Consider the following 19692-nt stretch of genomic DNA (forward strand, 5'->3'; position numbering starts at 1 on the left):
TTGTATATGGGGCACCCTGCGAGGGCAGGTGAGTTTCTGGAGAGCCCGTGAGTGTGTGGAGAGGCAGAGGGGGAGTGGAGGTGGCAGGCAGGGGAGGTGGTGAGCCAGGGCCTTTGGGGTGTTGTTTTGGGGTGAGTGCCGAGGGGTGAGGCCGTTTCTCTGCACAGTGTCTGATGGGCTGAATGAGGATTTGGAGCTTGCGGAGGGGAGTTGGAGGTTAGCATGCAGCACGTGGCTGCAGAGGGGAGGCCCTGGTGGTGGTGGCTGCATGCCGAAGGGTTGATGAATGGCAAGGCCTGCCCCAAGTGAGCTGAGGTGAGTGTGTTGCAGGCTGTTTGTCAGGCGGGCAGTGGTTGTTGCTGAGGAAGATGAAGGGCGGCAGGAAGGAGTGCTTTGCGACTGGATGTACGCAAGAGCATGGGGCTTGACTGGTGGTAGCCACGAAGGCGGAGGGAGCTGTCTGCTGTCCTTGGGAGGCCACTCTCCTTTAGCTTGGAAAGGTCATGGTGTGTTGGGGCAGTTCCTGAAGACTGGAAGGAAGCTCATACCCCTCGTATCTTAGAAGAAGATCAAGAGGGAGGATCTGGGAAAGTAGAGGCTGGTGAGGCTGAGCTTGTTTCCGGGGAAGACGATGGAGGAAATCCTCCTGGGAAGCCCTGCCAGGACTAGGAAGGCCAAGAAGGTGCTGGGGAGCGGTCGGTGTGGGTTTACGAAGGGGAAATGGTGCTTGACCAACCTCCGTGTCTTCTGGGTCGAAGTGACTTGGTGTTGGAGGAGGGGAGAGCAGTGTCTGTTGTTGAGCTCTACTTGAATGAAGCCTTTGTCACGGCTCCCATTCCACGCCCCTAGAGAAGCCGAGAAAGTATGGGTTGCATAAGTGGCCAGTGAGGTGGACTGCAAAGTGGCTGAAGGGCTGGGCCCAGAGGGCTGTGATCAGTGGCAGGCCAAGCGGCCATGGGCACAAGTGAAAAGCGATGGAATTGCATGGGCACGGAAGGCCAGGGTTTTTCAGTGTGCGGTTGGTCAAAGAGTGGAAGAGGTGGTGGAGTCTCCATCCTGGGAGATACTGAAACCACAACTGGCCATAGTCCCGGACAGCCTGCTCTGGCTTTCCCTGCTTGAGGAGGGCGGTTGACACATCTGCTTTCCAGAGTTTCTGTTGATCTAAACACTTCTGTGATTCTGCTTGCAGTGGTTGGCAGGGAGTCATGGTGGGGAACAGAGTCAGTGAAGTGTGTGATGGCACAGGGAGACTTTGTCAGCGGCGTGCGCAGGTGAGCGCTGTCGTGTCGAAGCGTTTGACTGAGCAAGTGGTGGGCTTGTGTCACGTTCTGGAAGCCCCCAGGTGCCAGTCTGTGTTGCTGTTGGTTGAGGTGACGTATTTCCTAGGAGAGGATTTGTGGCCCTTTTGCACCCACCCTGCTGGCCTGTTGAGCTGTGGCTTTGTGCCAGGTGAAGCTGGAAGAGCCTTAGGAGAAGAAAGGAAGAGGAGGCATGTCAGGCTGAGATGCAGGAGAAGTTTATTGGGAGAAAAAAGGAGTGCAAAGGCAGGAGCACCAAGTAGAAGAGAGCTGATCTGAGGTGCAACCAGGGCGACCATCAGCCAAGGTCCTTTGCTTGCAGTAGATTTTGCCAGAGCACCGAGATCTTCCTTTTCTATGGTGGGAGTAGCCCACTGGAGGTCCCCACTGGTCTTTGGCTTGTCAGAGAGCGATTGCAGCAGAGAGTAGTGGGCATAGCAGAAGGGGCGCTGCAAGGAAGGAAGAGGGAGAAGAGGCAGAGGTACATGGGCCATGTTTGCAGGGAGCCCAGGCTGGCCCCTTCCCTGCTTCCTTGCTTGGTGCTTTGAGAGGAGGAGCCATGGACGGCAGGTCCATGTGCCATCAACAGCTGGAGGTGCGTCCTCAATCCATGCTGTGGCTTCCAGGGTGTGGGTGGTTGTTGTCAGGGGTGGTGGTGAGGGCCCTTAGCAGGGGTAGCAGCCTCTTGCGCCACTGAAGCAGCCCAGGCCTCCGAAGCCAGAGCCGAGGCCAAAGCCCCCGGAGACGGGCACTCCCTGGGAGCTGAGGACGTTGCCCACGGCAGCCGATGCGGAGGATCCGACGGCGGTGCTCTGGGGGAAGGAGCTGAGGATGGGTCCTGGCAGGGTGACCAGCACGGCGGGAGGCTGGATGACGACGCGGGAGTCCTCGCACTGCCTGACACAGGGCTCGTTGCAGCTGTTAGCCAGCGGGGTGGGTCCGCAGGGGCTGCAGCTGTCGTAGCAGGCCATGGGTGTGGTGTGGAGGGGCCCTGGAAGAGAGGGTGTTGAGAAGGCGGAGGGGCGTGGGGGTGCGAGGGGCGGTGTTGCAGGAGGGCGAGGGAGCGGGGAGGCCTGGTGTGGGGCTGTGGGGAGCGTGGGGGTGGGGAGGCGTCAGCGGTGCTGAGGCTGGGGTCAGAGCGTGGTGGAAGAGAGGGGCCAGGTGGGTCAGGAGAAGGAGGGGAAGGGGGTTGAGGCTCACCTTGTTGAGCGCGGAGGAGAAGGCGTGAGGAGAAGAGTGTGAGGGAGAGAGGTCCTGGGCCGGCTTTTATGCTGGTGTGCGAGGGGCGGGACAGCCTTTGCGCATGACAGCATTTTGCATCAAGCAGCTGTTGCATGCCCCAGCCATGTAAGTAATGAGGTGGGGTGTGTTTTCCTTCCCGCAATTGTCCTATTTCATGTCCTCCTCTTGAGGCCGTGTGCATCTCACCGTGGCGGCAGCTTTTAAGTGCAAGTATTAGAGGCCAAAGGTTTGGTTTTGATGGTGCATGTCAGGAGACTGGAATAAAGCATAGTAGATGTCAGGTGTTGTCGGTGAGGTCATCGCGTGGCACTGGTGTGGTTTGTGGGTGCGTTGTGAAGAGGGGGCCCCATTTCTTCGCAGCCCTGGCAGGCTGGTCTGGGCTTTGGAGGTGTGCTGGGAGTGAGTCGCTGCCCCTTTCATCATGTTCCATCCATCCTTGCCTTACCACTAGGTCGCTAAGCCCATTTTTAAGCCTGGCCTTTCCCCGTTGGGTGTGCTCTGTGGTTGGGTTGGTTTCCCTCTTGCTTGTAAGGGTGTAGATTGGAGAAAGGAGGCTGCGTGTTTGGGCTTGTGCCCCCTTGGTTCTGTCCTCGGGGGTGGCAGTGCAGGCAGGCAGAGGAGGGCCGCTTGTGAGAGCAGGCCGTTGTGCTGGCAGCCCTGGTTCAGAGTTCGCAAGCCCTGTGATGTGGGGAGCTCCCCTTAGCTGTGGCCAGCACGTTTGCAGGCTGGGCTCCGGTGTGAAGCAATGCTTGTGCTGTGGTGTAATGCATCCAATGAAGAGCAAGGCAGCTGGTGAAGGATCTAGAGAAGATGACTTCTGAGGAGCAGTTGAGGGACCTGGGGGTGTTTAGTTTGCAGAAAAAGAAGGCTGAGGGGAGACCTTATTGCTGTCTACAGTCACCTGAGAGGGGGATGTAACGAGGTGGGTGTTGGTCTCTCATCCCTTGTAACAAATGATAGGAGAAGAGGAAATGGCCTCCAGCTGTGCCAGGGGAGGTTTGGATTGGGTATTAGGAACAATTTCTTCATGAGAAGTGTTACCAAGTGTCACTGGCACAGGCTGCCCAGGGAAGTGGTTGAGTCCCCATCCCGGGAGGTATCTAAAAGACGTGTAGATGTGTCGCTCAGGGACACGGTTTAGCGTTGGACTTGGTACTGTTTGTGTCACGGTTGGACTCGGTAGTGTTTAAGGGTCTTTTCCAAGCTCCATGCCTCTCTGATTGTATATGGGGCACCCTGCGAGGGCAGGTGAGTTTCTGGAGAGCCCGTGAGTGTGTGGAGAGGCAGAGGGGGAGTGGAGGTGGCAGGCAGGGGAGGTGGTGAGCCAGGGCCTTTGGGGTGTTGTTTTGGGGTGAGTGCCGAGGGGTGAGGCTGTTTCTCTGCACAGTGTCTGATGGGCTGAATGAGGATTTGGAGCTTGCGGAGGGGAGCTGGAGGTGAGCAGGCAGCACGGGGCTGCAGAGGGGAGCCCTGGTGGTGGTGGCTGCATGCCGAAGGGTTGATGAATGGCAAGGCCTGCCCCAAGTGAGCTGAGGTGAGTGTGTTGCAGGCTGTTTGTCAGGCGGGCAGTGGTTGTTGCTGAGGAAGATGAAGGGCGGCAGGAAGGAGTGCTTTGCGACTGGATGTACGCAAGAGCATGGGGCTTGACTGGTGGTAGCCACGAAGGCGGAGGGAGCTGTCTGCTGTCCTTGGGAGGCCACTCTCCTTTAGCTTGGAAAGGTCATGGTGTGTTGGGGCAGTTCCTGAAGACTGGAAGGAAGCTCATACCCCTCGTATCTTAGAAGAAGATCAAGAGGGAGGATCTGGGAACGTAGAGGCTGGTGAGGCTGACCTTGTTTCCGGGGAAGACGATGGAGGAAATCCTCCTGGGAAGCCCTGCCAGGACTAGGAAGGCCAAGAAGGTGCTGGGGAGCGGTCGGTGTGGGTTTACGAAGGGGAAATGGTGCTTGACCAACCTCCGTGTCTTCCGGGTCGAAGTGACTTGGTGTTGGAGGAGGGGAGAGCAGTGGCTGTTGTTGAGCTCTACTTGAATGAAGCCTTTGTCACGGCTCCCATTCCACGCCCCTAGAGAAGCCGAGAAAGTATGGGTTGCATAAGTGGCCAGTGAGGTGGACTGCAAAGTGGCTGAAGGGCTGGGCCCAGAGGGCTGTGATCAGTGGCAGGCCAAGCGGCCATGGGCACAAGTGAAAAGCGATGGAATTGCATGGGCACGGAAGGCCAGGGTTTTTCAGTGTGCTGTTGGTCAAAGAGTGGAAGAGGTGGTGGAGTCTCCATCCTGGGAGATACTGAAACCACAACTGGCCATAGTCCCGGACAGCCTGCTCTGGCTTTCCCTGCTTGAGGAGGGTGGTTGACACATCTGCTTTCCAGAGTTTCTGTTGATCTAAACACTTCTGTGATTCTGCTTGCAGTGGTTGGCAGGGAGTCATGGTGGGGAACAGAGTCAGTGAAGTGTGTGATGGCACAGGGAGACTTTGTCAGCGGCGTGCGCAGGTGAGCGCTGTCGTGTCGTTTGACTGAGCAAGTGGTGGGCTTGTGTCACGTTCTGGAAGCCCCCAGGTGCCAGTCTGTGTTGCTGTTGGTTGAGGTGACGTATTTCCTAGGAGAGGATTTGTGGCCCTTTTGCACCCACCCTGCTGGCCTGTTGAGCCCTGGCTTTGTGCCAGGTGAAGCTGGAAGAGCCTTAGGAGAAGAAAGGAAGAGGAGGCATGTCAGGCTGAGATGCAGGAGAAGTTTATTGGGAGAAAAAAGGAGTGCAAAGGCAGGAGCACCAAGTAGAAGAGAGCTGATCTGAGGTGCAACCAGGGCGACCATCAGCCAAGGTCCTTTGCTTGCAGTAGATTTTGCCAGAGCACCGAGATCTTCCTTTTCTATGGTGGGAGTAGCCCACTGGAGGTCCCCACTGGTCTTTGGCTTGTCAGAGAGCGATTGCAGCAGAGAGTAGTGGGCATAGCAGAAGGGGCGCTGCAAGGAAGGAAGAGGGAGAAGAGGCAGAGGTACATGGGCCATGTTTGCAGGGAGCCCAGGCTGGCCCCTTCCCTGCTTCCTTGCTTGGTGCTTTGAGAGGAGGAGCCATGGACGGCAGGTCCATGTGCCATCAACAGCTGGAGGTGCGTCCTCAATCCATGCTGTGGCTTCCAGGGTGTGGGTGGTTGTTGTCAGGGGTGGTGGTGAGGGCCCTTAGCAGGGGTAGCAGCCTCTTGCGCCACTGAAGCAGCCCAGGCCTCCGAAGCCAGAGCCGAGGCCAAAGCCCCCGGAGACGGGCACTCCCTGGGAGCTGAGGACGTTGCCCACGGCAGCCGATGCGGAGGATCCGACGGCGGTGTTCTGGGGGAAGGAGCTGAGGATGGGTCCTGGCAGGGTGACCACGACGGTGGAAGGCTGGATGACGACGCGGGAGTCCTCGCACTGCCTGACACAGGGCTCGTTGCAGCTGTTAGCCAGCGGGGTGGGTCCGCAGGGGCGGCAGCTGTCGTAGCAGGCCATGGGTGTGGTGTGGAGGGGCCCTGGAAGAGAGGGTGTTGAGAAGGCGGAGGGGCGTGGGGGTGCGAGGGGCGGTGTTGCAGGAGGGCGAGGGAGCGGGGAGGCCTGGTGTGGGGCTGTGGGGAGCGTGGGGGTGGGGAGGCGTCAGCGGTGCTGAGGCTGGGGTCAGAGCGTGGTGGAAGAGAGGGGCCAGGTGGGTCAGGAGAAGGAGGGGAAGGGGGTTGAGGCTCACCTTGTTGAGCGCGGAGGAGAAGGCGTGAGGAGAAGTGTGTGAGGGAGAGAGGCGCTGAGCCGGCTTTTATGCGGGTGTGCGAGGGGCGGGACAGCCTTTGCGCATGACAGCATTTTGCATCAAGCAGCTGTTGCATGCCCCAGCCATGTAAGTAATGAGGTGGGGTGTGTTTTCCTTCCCGCAGTTGTCCAATTTCATGTCCTCTTGAGGCCGTGTCCATGTCACCCTGGCGGCAAGTTTGAAGTGCGAGTATTAGAGGCCAAAGGTTTGGTTTTGATGGTGCGTGTCAGGACGGGCAGAGGACACGACCAAAGGGTAGGAGAGGTGGGGTGTCATCAGTGAGGTCATCGTGTGGCACTGGTGTGGTGTGGTTTGCGGGTGCGTTGTGAAGAGGGGGCCCCATTTCCTTGTCGCCCTAATGAGCTGGTCTGGGCTTTGGAGGTGTGCCGGGTGTGAGGGGCTGCCCCTTCCATCGCATTGGGTCCGTCCTTGCCTTGGTGCCAGATCACTACGGCAGTTTTTAGGCCTGGCCTTTCCTGTTGGGTGTGCTCTGTGGGTGTCTTGGTGCCCCTCTTGCTGGTAAGGTTGGAGGTGGGAGAAAGGAGGCTGCGTGTTTGGGCTTGTGCCCCCTTGGTGCTGTCCCTGGGTGTGGCAGTGCAGGCAGGCAGAGGAGGGCCTCTTGTGAGAGCAGGCCGTTGTGCTGGCAGCCCTGGTTCAGAGTTTGCAAGGCCTGTGATGTTGGCCTGCCAAGCTCCCCAAAGGCTTGTGTTGGCCCCTCCGGAGCGCTCCCCTTAGCTGTGGCCCGCACGTTTGCATGCTGGGCTGTGGCATAATTTATCCAGAGAAGAGCAAGGCAGCTGGTGAAGGATCTAGAGAAGAAGACAACTGTGGAGAGGTTGAGGGAACCGGAGATTTTAATTTGCAGAAAAAGAAGGCTGAAGGATGACCTTCTCACTCTCTACAGTCACCTGAAAGGACGATGTAACAAGGTGGGTGTTGGTCCCTCATTCCTAGTCATAAGTGAGAGAAGAGGATAATGGCCTTCAAGCTGTGCCAGGGGAGGTTTAGATTGGGTATTAGAAATAATTTCTTCACAGAAAGGTTTATCAAGTACTGGAACAGGGAAGTGGTTGAGTCCCCATCCTGAGAGGTATCTAAAACACGTGCAACGTGGTGCTCAGGGACATGGTTTTGTGGTGGACTTGGCAGTGTTAGTTAACGGTTGGACTCAATGATCTTAAGGGTCTTTTCCAAGCTAAATGAATCTATGCTTCTAAGTGCGTGCTGCCAACGGAAGCTGGCATGAGAGACATGGGCAGAAGTGCATTAGTGTGTCCAAGCCTTTGAGTAAGTGATGGGCTTGTGTCATGGGCTTGACGTCCCCATGTGACAGTCTGTGGTGGTGTTGTTGCTGGGGACATACTTGCTAAGAGAGGTCTTGCAGCCCCTTTCCAGCCATCCCGCCAGCCTGTTGAGCCCTGGCTTTGTGCTGAGTGAGGCTGGAAGAGCGTTGGGAGAAGAAAGGCAGTGGAGGCATCTTCAGGCTGGGCTGCAGAAGAACTTTATTGAGAGGAAAAAGAGAGAAAAGGCAGGAGCACCAAGAGGAAGGGAAGTGGTCTGAGGCGCAAGTAGGGCGACCATCAGCCATGGTCCCTTGTGTGAGATAGCTCTAGCCAGAGCCCCAAGATCTTCCTTTCCCGCAGTGGGAGCGGCACACTGGAGGCCTCCCATGGCCTTTGGCTTGTGAGAACGTAGCTGCAGCAGAGAGCAGTGGACGTAGTAGGAGAGGCAGTGCCAAGAAGGAAGAGGGAGCAGAGGAGGAGGTACACGGGCCATGTTTGCAGGCAGCCCAGGCTGGCCCCTTCCCTGCTCGTTGCTTGGTGCCTTGAGAGGAGGAGCTGTGCACTGCGGGTGCACGTGGCAGCAAGTGATTGGAGGTGCGTCCTCAATCCATGCCATGGCTTCCAGGGTGTCGCTGCCTTGCTGCGTGATCACTAAGCCTGTCCTCAGGCCTGGCCTTTCCCGTTGGGTGTGCTCTGTGGGTGTCTGGAGCCCCTCTTGTTTGACTTTGTGGTTCTTGTGGAGGACGAGCTGACTCCAAGGCAGCAACGCACCCTTCTGGCAAAAGTGACCAAGAATCTCCATGGCAGCATTGGGTCGAACGTTGCCAGCAAGTGTGGGGAGGTGATCTTGCTCTGTCTTCAGCGCTGGTGAGGCTCCGTGTGGAGTCCTGTGTCCAGCTGAGGGCTGCCCAATGGAAGAAGGACATGGCCTTCGTGGAGTGAGTGCGGTGCAGGAGTACCAAGATGCTGAGGGGACTTGCGCGTCCTTCCTATGAGGAGAAGCTGAGAGAGCTGAGAGGTTTTTGAGCCAGGAGCCAAGACTGCGCAGGGGAGAGGTCATCAATGTTTGTAAATCCCAGATAGGAGGGAAAGGTCAGGGGAGTCAGGCAATTTTCATGGGTGGCCGTGGCCAGGGCAAGGGTGGATGGAGAAAGCTGTGAAGACGTGCCATTTCCTTGGAAGGGAAGGCAAGGCTTTTTCAGCGTGAGGGTGGTCAAAGAGTGGAACCGTCTGCGCAGAGAGATGCTGGAGTCTCCATCACTGGATATATTGAAACCCTGAGTGGTCATGGTCGTGGACAGCCTGCTCGAGCTGACCCTGCTTGAGCAGGTTGGGTAGAAGTAGCCAATCTCCAGAGATTCCTTGGGCATTGAGTGTTTCTGTTTGCTGTGATTCTGCTTGCTGTGTTGGGCAGAGAGTCATGCTGGGGAAGAGAGTTGGTCAAGTGTGTGCTGCCATGGGGAGCGTCCATCAGAGTCATGTGTAGAAGTGCCTTAACGTACTGAGGCCTTTCTTTGGGCGAGTGAAGGGCTTGTGTGATGGCTTGGAAGCCCTCTGGGTGCCAGTGGGTGGTGTTGCTGGGGCCATACTTGCGAAGAGAGGTCTGGTAGCCCCTTTTTGACCCAACCCAATGGCCTGTTGAGCCCTGGCTTTGTGCTGAGTGAGGCTGGGAGACGAAAGGAAAAGGAGGCATGTCAGGCTGGGATGCAGGAGATGTTTATTGAGAGAAAAAGAGAGTGAAAAGGCAGGAGCAGCAAGAGGAAGGGAGGCGCTCTGAGGTGCAATGTGGGCGACAATCAGTCGAGGTCCTTGGCTTGCAGTAGATTTTGCCAGAGCACCGAGATCTTCCTTCCCTACGGTGGGAGCAGGCCAACAGAGGTTCCTGGTCATCTTTGGCTTGTCAGAGAGCGATTGCAGCAGAGAGCAGTGGGCATAGGAGAAGGGATGCTTCAAGGAAAGAAGAGGAGGAGGTACATGGGCCATGTTTGCAGGGAGCCCAGGCTGGCCCCTTCCCTGCTTCCTTGCTTGGTGCTTTGAGAGGAGGAGCCATGGACGGCAGGTCCACGTGCCAGCAGTGGCCTGGAGGTGCGTCCTCAATCCATGCTGTGGCTTCCAGGGTGTGGGTGGTTGTTGTCAGGGGTGGTGGTGAGGGCCCTTAGCAGGGGTAGCAGCCTCTTGCGCCACTGAAGCAGCCCAGGCCTCCGAAGCCAGAGCCGAGGCCAAAGCCCCCGGAGACGGGCACTCCCTGGGAGCTGAGGACGTTGCCCACGGCAGCCGATGCGGAGGATCCGACAGCGGTGCTCTGGGGGAAGGAGCTGAGGATGGGTCCTGGCAGGGTGACCACGACGGTGGAAGGCTGGATGACGACGCGGGAGTCCTCGCACTGCCTGACACAGGGCTCGTTGCAGCTGTTAGCCAGCGGGGTGGGTCCGCAGGGGCGGCAGCTGTCGTAGCAGGCCATGGGTGTGGTGTGGAGGGGCCCTGGAAGAGAGGGTGTTGAGAAGGCGGAGGGGCGTGGGGGTGCGAGGGGCGGTGTTGCAGGAGGGCGAGGGAGCGGGGAGGCCTGGTGTGGGGCTGTGGGGAGCGTGGGGGTGGGGAGGCGTCAGCGGTGCTGAGGCTGGGGTCAGAGCGTGGTGGAAGAGAGGGGCCAGGTGGGTCAGGAGAAGGAGGGGAAGGGGGTTGAGGCTCACCTTGTTGAGCGCGGAGGAGAAGGCGTCAGGAGAAGAGTGTGAGGGACAGAGGTTCTGGGCTGGCTTTTATGCGGGTGTGCGAGGGGCGGGACAGCCTTTGCGCATGACAGCATTTTGCATCAAGCAGCTGTTGCATGCCCCAGCCATGTAAGTAATGAGGTGGGGTGTGTTTTCCTTCCCGCAGTTGTCCAATTTCATGTCCTCCTCTTGAGGCCGTGTGCATCTCACCGTGGCGGCAGCTTTTAAGTGCGAGTATTAGAGGCCAAAGGTTTGGTTTTGATGGTGCGTGTCAGGAGACTGGAATAAAGCATAGTAGATGTCAGGTGTCGTCGGTGAGGTCATCGCGTGGCACTGGTGTGGTTTGTGGGTGCGTTGTGAAGAGGGGGCCCCATTTCTTCGCAGCCCTGGCAGGCTGGTCTGGGCTTTGGAGGTGTGCTGGGAGTGAGTCGCTGCCCCTTTCATCATGTTCCATCCATCCTTGCCTTACCACTAGGTCGCTAAGCCCATTTTTAAGCCTGGCCTTTCCCCGTTGGGTGTGCTCTGTGGTTGGGTTGGTTTCCCTCTTGCTTGTAAGGGTGTAGATTGGAGAAAGGAGGCTGCGTGTTTGGGCTTGTGCCCCCTTGGTTCTGTCCCCGGGGGTGGCAGTGCAGGCAGGCAGAGGAGGGCCGCTTGTGAGAGCAGGCCGTTGTGCTGGCAGCCCTGGTTCAGAGTTCGCAAGCCCTGTGATGTGGGGAGCTCCCCTTAGCTGTGGCCAGCACGTTTGCAGGCTGGGCTCCGGTGTGAAGCAATGCTTGTGCTGTGGTGTAATGCATCCAATGAAGAGCAAGGCAGCTGGTGAAGGATCTAGAGAAGAAGACTTCTGAGGAGCAGTTGAGGGACCTGGGGGTGTTTAGTTTGCAGAAAAAGAAGGCTGAGGGGAGACCTTATTGCTGTCTACAGTCACCTGAGAGGGGGGATGTAACGAGGTGGGTGTTGGTCTCTCATCCCTAATAAGAAGGGATAGGAGAAGAGGAAATGGCCTCCAGCTGTGCCAGGGGAGGTTTGGATTGGGTATTAGGAACAATTTCTTGATGAGAAGTGTTACCGAGTGTCACTGGCACAGGCTGCCCAGGGAAGTGGTTGAGTCCCCATCCCGGGAGGTATCTAAAAGACGTGTAGATGTGTCGCTCAGGGACACGGTTTAGCGTTGGACTTGGTACTGTTTGTGTCACGGTTGGACTCGGTAGTGTTTAAGGGTCTTTTCCAAGCTCCATGCCTCTCTGATTGTATATGGGGCACCCTGCGAGGGCAGGTGAGTTTCTGGAGAGCCCGTGAGTGTGTGGAGAGGCAGAGGGGGAGTGGAGGTGGCAGGCAGGGGAGGTGGTGAGCCAGGGCCTTTGGGGTGTTGTTTTGGGGTGAGTGCCGAGGGGTGAGGCTGTTGCTCTGCACAGTGTCTGATGGGCTGAATGAGGATTTGGAGCTGGAGGTGAGCAGGCAGCACGGGGCTGCAGAGGGGAGCCCTGGTGGTGGTGGCTGCATGCCAAAGGGTTGATGAATGGCAAGGCCTGCCCCAAGTGAGCTGAGGTGAGTGTGTTGCAGGCTGTTTGTCAGGCGGGCAGTGGTTGTTGCTGAGGAAGATGAAGGGCGGCAGGAAGGAGTGCTTTGCGACTGGATGTACGCAAGAGCATGGGGCTTGACTGGTGGTAGCCACGAAGGCGGAGGGAGCTGTCTGCTGTCCTTGGGAGGCCACTCTCCTTTAGCTTGGAAAGGTCATGGTGTGTTGGGGCAGTTCCTGAAGACTGGAAGGAAGCTCATACCCCTCGTATCTTAGAAGAAGATCAAGAGGGAGGATCTGGGAAAGTAGAGGCTGGTGAGGCTGAGCTTGTTTCCGGGGCAAGACGATGGAGGAAATCCTCCTGGGAAGCCCTGCCAGGACTAGGAAGGCCAAGAAGGTGCTGGGGAGCGGTCGGTGTGGGTTTACGAAGGGGAAATGGTGCTTGACCAACCTCCGTGTCTTCCGGGTCGAAGTGACTTGGTGTTGGAGGAGGGGAGAGCAGTGTCTGTTGTTGAGCTCTACTTGAATGAAGCCTTTGTCACGGCTCCCATTCCACGCCCCTAGAGAAGCCGAGAAAGTATGGGTTGCATAAGTGGCCAGTGAGGTGGACTGCAAAGTGGCTGAAGGGCTGGGCCCAGAGGGCTGTGATCAGTGGCAGGCCAAGCGGCCATGGGCACAAGTGAAAAGCGATGGAATTGCATGGGCACGGAAGGCCAGGGTTTTTCAGTGTGCGGTTGGTCAAAGAGTGGAAGAGGTGGTGGAGTCTCCATCCTGGGAGATACTGAAACCACAACTGGCCATAGTCCCGGACAGCCTGCTCTGGCTTTCCCTGCTTGAGGAGGGTGGTTGACACATCTGCTTTCCAGAGTTTCTGTTGATCTAAACACTTCTGTGATTCTGCTTGCAGTGGTTGGCAGGGAGTCATGGTGGGGAACAGAGTCAGTGAAGTGTGTGATGGCACAGGGAGACTTTGTCAGCGGCGTGCGCAGGTGAGCGCTGTCGTGTCGAAGCGTTTGACTGAGCAAGTGGTGGGCTTGTGTCACGTTCTGGAAGCCCCCAGGTGCCAGTCTGTGTTGCTGTTGGTTGAGGTGACGTATTTCCTAGGAGAGGATTTGTGGCCCTTTTGCACCCACCCTGCTGGCCTGTTGAGCCGTGGCTTTGTGCCAGGTGAAGCTGGAAGAGCCTTAGGAGAAGAAAGGAAGAGGAGGCATGTCAGGCTGAGATGCAGGAGAAGTTTATTGGGAGAAAAAAGGAGTGCAAAGGCAGGAGCACCAAGTAGAAGAGAGCTGATCTGAGGTGCAACCAGGGCGACCATCAGCCAAGGTCCTTTGCTTGCAGTAGATTTTGCCAGAGCACCGAGATCTTCCTTTTCTATGGTGGGAGTAGCCCACTGGAGGTCCCCACTGGTCTTTGGCTTGTCAGAGAGCGATTGCAGCAGAGAGTAGTGGGCATAGCAGAAGGGGCGCTGCAAGGAAGGAAGAGGGAGAAGGGGCGGAGGTACATGGGCCATGTTTGCAGGCAGCCCAGGCTGGCCCCTTCCCTGCTTCCTTGCTTGGTGCTTTGAGAGGAGGAGCCATGGACGGCAGGTCCATGTGCCATCAACAGCTGGAGGTGCGTCCTCAATCCATGCTGTGGCTTCCAGGGTGTGGGTGGTTGTTGTCAGGGGTGGTGGTGAGGGCCCTTAGCAGGGGTAGCAGCCTCTTGCGCCACTGAAGCAGCCCAGGCCTCCGAAGCCAGAGCCAAGGCCAAAGCCCCCGGAGACGGGCACTCCCTGGGAGCTGAGGACGTTGCCCACGGCAGCCGATGCGGAGGATCCGACGGCGGTGCTCTGGGGGAAGGAGCTGAGGATGGGTCCTGGCAGGGTGACCAGCACGGCGGGAGGCTGGATGACGACGCGGGAGTCCTCGCACTGCCTGACACAGGGCTCGTTGCAGCTGTTAGCCAGCGGGGTGGGTCCGCAGGGGCGGCAGCTGTCGTAGCAGGCCATGGGTGTGGTGTGGAGGGGCCCTGGAAGAGAGGGTGTTGAGAAGGCGGAGGGGCGTGGGGGTGCGAGGGGCGGTGTTGCAGGAGGGCGAGGGAGCGGGGAGGCCTGGTGTGGGGCTGTGGGGAGCGTGGGGGTGGGGAGGCGTCAGCGGTGCTGAGGCTGGGGTCAGAGCGTGGTGGAAGAGAGGGGCCAGGTGGGTCAGGAGAAGGAGGGGAAGGGGGTTGAGGCTCACCTTGTTGAGCGCGGAGGAGAAGGCGTGAGGAGAAGTGTGTGAGGGAGAGAGGCGCTGAGCCGGCTTTTATGCGGGTGTGCGAGGGGCGGGACAGCCTTTGCGCATGACAGCATTTTGCATCAAGCAGCTGTTGCATGCCCCAGCCATGTAAGTAATGAGGTGGGGTGTGTTTTCCTTCCCGCAGTTGTCCAATTTCATGTCCTCTTGAGGCCGTGTCCATGTCACCCTGGCGGCAAGTTTGAAGTGCGAGTATTAGAGGCCAAAGGTTTGGTTTTGATGGTGCGTGTCAGGACGGGCAGAGGACACGACCAAAGGGTAGGAGAGGTGGGGTGTCATCAGTGAGGTCATCGTGTGGCACTGGTGTGGTGTGGTTTGCGGGTGCATTGTGAAGAGGGGGCCCCATTTCCTTGTCGCCCTAATGAGCTGGTCTGGGCTTTGGAGGTGTGCTGGGTGTGAGGGGCTGCCCCTTCCATCGCATTGGGTCCGTCCTTGCCTTGGTGCCAGATCACTACGGCAGTTTTTAGGCCTGGCCTTTCCTGTTGGGTGTGCTCTGTGGGTGTCTTGGTGCCCCTCTTGCTGGTAAGGTTGGAGGTGGGAGAAAGGAGGCTGCGTGTTTGGGCTTGTGCCCCCTTGGTGCTGTCCCTGGGTGTGGCAGTGCAGGCAGGCAGAGGAGGGCCTCTTGTGAGAGCAGGCCGTTGTGCTGGCAGCCCTGGTTCAGAGTTTGCAAGGCCTGTGATGTTGGCCTGCCAAGCTCCCCAAAGGCTTGTGTTGGCCCCTCCGGAGCGCTCCCCTTAGCTGTGGCCCGCACGTTTGCATGCTGGGCTGTGGCATAATTTATCCAGAGAAGAGCAAGGCAGCTGGTGAAGGATCTAGAGAAGAAGACAACTGTGGAGAGGTTGAGGGAACTGGAGATTTTAATTTGCAGAAAAAGAAGGCTGAAGGATGACCTTCTCACTCTCTACAGTCACCTGAAAGGACGATGTAACAAGGTGGGTGTTGGTCCCTCATTCCTAGTAATAAGTGAGAGAAGAGGATAATGGCCTTCAAGCTGTGCCAGGGGAGGTTTAGATTGGGTATTAGAAATAATTTCTTCACAGAAAGGTTTATCAAGTACTGGAACAGGGAAGTGGTTGAGTCCCCATCCTGAGAGGTATCTAAAACACGTGCAACGTGGTGCTCAGGGACATGGTTTTGTGGTGGACTTGGCAGTGTTAGTTAACGGTTGGACTCAATGATCTTAAGGGTCTTTTCCAAGCTAAATGAATCTATGCTTCTAAGTGCGTGCTGCCAACGGAAGCTGGCATGAGAGACATGGGCAGAAGTGCATTAGTGTGTCCAAGCCTTTGAGTAAGTGATGGGCTTGTGTCATGGGCTTGACGTCCCCATGTGACAGTCTGTGGTGGTGTTGTTGCTGGGGACATACTTGCTAAGAGAGGTCTTGCAGCCCCTTTCCAGCCATCCCGCCAGCCTGTTGAGCCCTGGCTTTGTGCTGAGTGAGGCTGGAAGAGCGTTGGGAGAAGAAAGGCAGTGGAGGCATCTTCAGGCTGGGCTGCAGAAGAACTTTATTGAGAGGAAAAAGAGAGAAAAGGCAGGAGCACCAAGAGGAAGGGAAGTGGTCTGAGGCGCAAGTAGGGCGACCATCAGCCATGGTCCCTTGTGTGACATAGCTCTAGCCAGAGCCCCAAGATCTTCCTTTCCCGCAGTGGGAGCGGCACACTGGAGGCCTCCCATGGCCTTTGGCTTGTGAGAACGTAGCTGCAGCAGAGAGCAGTGGACGTAGTAGGAGAGGCAGTGCCAAGAAGGAAGAGGGAGCAGAGGAGGAGGTACACGGGCCATGTTTGCAGGCAGCCCAGGCTGGCCCCTTCCCTGCTCGTTGCTTGGTGCCTTGAGAGGAGGAGCTGTGCACTGCGGGTGCACGTGGCAGCAAGTGATTGGAGGTGCGTCCTCAATCCATGCCATGGCTTCCAGGGTGTCGCTGCCTTGCTGCGTGATCACTAAGCCTGTCCTCAGGCCTGGCCTTTCCCGTTGGGTGTGCTCTGTGGGTGTCTGGAGCCCCTCTTGTTTGACTTTGTGGTTCTTGTGGAGGACGAGCTGACTCCAAGGCAGCAACGCACCCTTCTGGCAAAAGTGACCAAGAATCTCCATGGCAGCATTGGGTCGAACGTTGCCAGCAAGTGTGGGGAGGTGATCTTGCTCTGTCTTCAGCGCTGGTGAGGCTCCGTGTGGAGTCCTGTGTCCAGCTGAGGGCTGCCCAATGGAAGAAGGACATGGCCTTCGTGGAGTGAGTGCGGTGCAGGAGTACCAAGATGCTGAGGGGACTTGCGCGTCCTTCCTATGAGGAGAAGCTGAGAGAGCTGAGAGGTTTTTGAGCCAGGAGCCAAGACTGCGCAGGGGAGAGGTCATCAATGTTTGTAAATCCCAGATAGGAGGGAAAGGTCAGGGGAGTCAGGCAATTTTCATGGGTGGCCGTGGCCAGGGCAAGGGTGGATGGAGAAAGCTGTGAAGACGTGCCATTTCCTTGGAAGGGAAGGCAAGGCTTTTTCAGCGTGAGGGTGGTCAAAGAGTGGAACCGTCTGCGCAGAGAGATGCTGGAGTCTCCATCACTGGATATATTGAAACCCTGAGTGGTCATGGTCGTGGACAGCCTGCTCGAGCTGACCCTGCTTGAGCAGGTTGGGTAGAAGTAGCCAATCTCCAGAGATTCCTTGGGCATTGAGTGTTTCTGTTTGCTGTGATTCTGCTTGCTGTGTTGGGCAGAGAGTCATGCTGGGGAAGAGAGTTGGTCAAGTGTGTGCTGCCATGGGGAGCGTCCATCAGAGTCATGTGTAGAAGTGCCTTAACGTACTGAGGCCTTTCTTTGGGCGAGTGAAGGGCTTGTGTGATGGCTTGGAAGCCCTCTGGGTGCCAGTGGGTGGTGTTGCTGGGGCCATACTTGCGAAGAGAGGTCTGGTAGCCCCTTTTTGACCCAACCCAATGGCCTGTTGAGCCCTGGCTTTGTGCTGAGTGAGGCTGGGAGACGAAAGGAAAAGGAGGCATGTCAGGCTGGGATGCAGGAGATGTTTATTGAGAGAAAAAGAGAGTGAAAAGGCAGGAGCAGCAAGAGGAAGGGAGGCGCTCTGAGGTGCAATGTGGGCGACAATCAGTCGAGGTCCTTGGCTTGCAGTAGATTTTGCCAGAGCACCGAGATCTTCCTTCCCTACGGTGGGAGCAGGCCAACAGAGGTTCCTGGTCATCTTTGGCTTGTCAGAGAGCGATTGCAGCAGAGAGCAGTGGGCATAGGAGAAGGGATGCTTCAAGGAAAGAAGAGGAGGAGGTACATGGGCCATGTTTGCAGGCAGCCCGGGCTGGCCCCTTCCCTGCTTCCTTGCTTGGTGCTTTGAGAGGAGGAGCCATGGACGGCAGGTCCACGTGCCAGCAGTGGCCTGGAGGTGCGTCCTCAATCCATGCCGTGGCTTCCAGGGTGTGGGTGGTTGTTGTCAGGGGTGGTGGTGAGGGCCCTTAGCAGGGGTAGCAGCCTCTTGCGCCACTGAAGCAGCCCAGGCCTCCGAAGCCAGAGCCGAGGCCAAAGCCCCCGGAGACGGGCACTCCCTGGGAGCTGAGGACGTTGCCCACGGCAGCCGATGCGGAGGATCCGACGGCGGTGCTCTGGGGGAAGGAGCTGAGGATGGGTCCTGGCAGGGTGACCACGACGGTGGAAGGCTGGATGACGACGCGGGAGTCCTCGCACTGCCTGACACAGGGCTCGTTGCAGCTGTTAGCCAGCGGGGTGGGTCCGCAGGGGCGGCAGCTGTCGTAGCAGGCCATGGGTGTGGTGTGGAGGGGCCCTGGAAGAGAGGGTGTTGAGAAGGCGGAGGGGCGTGGGGGTGCGAGGGGCGGTGTTGCAGGAGGGCGAGGGAGCGGGGAGGCCTGGTGTGGGGCTGTGGGGAGCGTGGGGGTGGGGAGGCATCAGCGGTGCTGAGGCTGGGGTCAGAGCGTGGTGGAAGAGAGGGGCCAGGTGGGTCAGGAGAAGGAGGGGAAGGGGGTTGAGGCTCACCTTGTTGAGCGCGGAGGAGAAGGCGTGAACAGAAGTGTGTGAGGGAGAGAGGTCCTGGGCTGGCTTTTATGCGGGTGTGCGAGGGGCGGGACAGCCTTTGCGCATGACAGCATTTTGCATCAAGCAGCTGTTGCATGCCCCAGCCATGTAAGTAATGAGGTGGGGTGTGTTTTCCTTCCCGCAGTTGTCCAATTTCATGTCCTCTTGAGGCCGTGTCCATCTCACCCTGGCGGCAGCTTTTAAGTGCGAGTATTAGAGGCCAAAGGTTTGGTTTTGATGGTGCGTGTCAGGAGACTGGAATAAAGCATAGTAGATGTCAGGTGTCGTCGGTGAGGTCATCGCGTGGCACTGGTGTGGTTTGTGGGTGCGTTGTGAAGAGGGGGCCCCATTTCTTCGCAGCCCTGGCAGGCTGGTCTGGGCTTTGGAGGTGTGCTGGGAGTGAGTCGCTGCCCCTTTCGTCATGTTCCATCCATCCTTGCCTTACCACTAGGTCGCTAAGCCCATTTTTAAGCCTGGCCTTTCCCCGCTGGGTGTGCTCTGTGGTTGGGTTGGTTTCCCTCTTGCTTGTAAGGGTGTAGATTGGAGAAAGGAGGCTGCGTGTTTGGGCTTGTGCCCCCTTGGTTCTGTCCCCGGGGGTGGCAGTGCAGGCAGGCAGAGGAGGGCCGCTTGTGAGAGCAGGCCGTTGTGCTGGCAGCCCTGGTTCAGAGTTCGCAAGCCCTGTGATGTGGGGAGCTCCCCTTAGCTGTGGCCAGCACGTTTGCAGGCTGGGCTCTGGTGTGAAGCAATGCTTGTGCTGTGGTGTAATGCATCCAATGAAGAGCAAGGCAGCTGGTGAAGGATCTAGAGAAGACGACTTCTGAGGAGCAGTTGAGGGACCTGGGGGTGTTTAGTTTGCAGAAAAAGAAGGCTGAGGGGAGACCTTATTGCTGTCTACAGTCACCTGAGAGGGGGATGTAACGAGGTGGGTGTTGGTCTCTCATCCCTTGTAACAAATGATAGGAGAAGAGGAAATGGCCTCCAGCTGTGCCAGGGGAGGTTTGGATTGGGTATTAGGAACAATTTCTTGATGAGAAGTGTTACCGAGTGTCACTGGCACAGGCTGCCCAGGGAAGTGGTTGAGTCCCCATCCCGGGAGGTATCTAAAAGACGTGTAGATGTGTCGCTCAGGGACACGGTTTAGCGTTGGACTTGGTACTGTTTGTGTCACGGTTGGACTCGGTAGTGTTTAAGGGTCTTTTCCAAGCTCCATGCCTCTCTGATTGTATATGGGGCACCCTGCGAGGGCAGGTGAGTTTCTGGAGAGCCCGTGAGTGTGTGGAGAGGCAGAGGGGGAGTGGAGGTGGCAGGCAGGGGAGGTGGTGAGCCAGGGCCTTTGGGGTGTTGTTTTGGGGTGAGTGCCGAGGGGTGAGGCTGTTTCTCTGCACAGTGTCTGATGGGCTGAATGAGGATTTGGAGCTTGCGGAGGGGAGCTGGAGGTGAGCAGGCAGCACGGGGCTGCAGAGGGGAGCCCTGGTGGTGGTGGCTGCATGCCGAAGGGTTGATGAATGGCAAGGCCTGCCCCAAGTGAGCTGAGGTGAGTGTGTTGCAGGCTGTTTGTCAGGCGGGCAGTGGTTGTTGC

The 19692-nt window shown here is 57.7% G+C and overlaps 4 protein-coding genes and 1 pseudogene across 4 annotated transcripts; all 5 read right to left on the reverse strand.

Annotated features, from left to right (window-relative positions):
* Window positions 1-1966: 1966 nt before the first annotated feature.
* Window positions 1967-2272, reverse strand: LOC148057199 (feather keratin pseudogene; annotated as a pseudogene).
* Window positions 2273-5723: 3451 nt separating this feature from the next.
* Window positions 5724-6029, reverse strand: LOC148057200 (feather keratin-like). The gene has a single exon (XM_087734132.1). The coding sequence runs from the start codon at window positions 6027-6029 to the stop codon at window positions 5724-5726; it is 306 nt and encodes a 101-aa protein (XP_087590258.1).
* A 3727-nt stretch (window positions 6030-9756) lies between these two features.
* On the reverse strand, window positions 9757-10062 carry LOC148057201 (feather keratin-like). The gene has a single exon (XM_087734140.1). The coding sequence runs from the start codon at window positions 10060-10062 to the stop codon at window positions 9757-9759; it is 306 nt and encodes a 101-aa protein (XP_087590266.1).
* Window positions 10063-13506: 3444 nt separating this feature from the next.
* On the reverse strand, window positions 13507-13812 carry LOC148057202 (feather keratin-like). The gene has a single exon (XM_087734152.1). The coding sequence runs from the start codon at window positions 13810-13812 to the stop codon at window positions 13507-13509; it is 306 nt and encodes a 101-aa protein (XP_087590278.1).
* A 3727-nt stretch (window positions 13813-17539) lies between these two features.
* Window positions 17540-17845, reverse strand: LOC148057203 (feather keratin-like). The gene has a single exon (XM_087734166.1). It carries the CDS (start codon window positions 17843-17845, stop codon window positions 17540-17542), a length of 306 nt encoding a protein of 101 aa, XP_087590292.1.
* Between the last annotated feature and the right edge of the window lie 1847 nt (window positions 17846-19692).

This window comes from Nipponia nippon, unplaced genomic scaffold, assembly GCF_047370975.1.
Source record: "Nipponia nippon isolate SJK-2023a ecotype South Korea unplaced genomic scaffold, ASM4737097v1 scaffold_1, whole genome shotgun sequence".
In the NCBI taxonomy this organism is placed as follows: Eukaryota; Metazoa; Chordata; class Aves; order Pelecaniformes; family Threskiornithidae; genus Nipponia; species Nipponia nippon.

Excerpts from the sequence above, each read along its gene's own strand:
- LOC148057200 (XM_087734132.1), bottom strand. The coding sequence starts at position 6,029 with ATGGCCTGCTACGACAGCTGCCGCCCCTGCGGACCCACCCCGCTGGCT.
- LOC148057201 (XM_087734140.1), bottom strand. The coding sequence starts at position 10,062 with ATGGCCTGCTACGACAGCTGCCGCCCCTGCGGACCCACCCCGCTGGCT.
- LOC148057202 (XM_087734152.1), bottom strand. The coding sequence starts at position 13,812 with ATGGCCTGCTACGACAGCTGCCGCCCCTGCGGACCCACCCCGCTGGCT.
- LOC148057203 (XM_087734166.1), bottom strand. The coding sequence starts at position 17,845 with ATGGCCTGCTACGACAGCTGCCGCCCCTGCGGACCCACCCCGCTGGCT.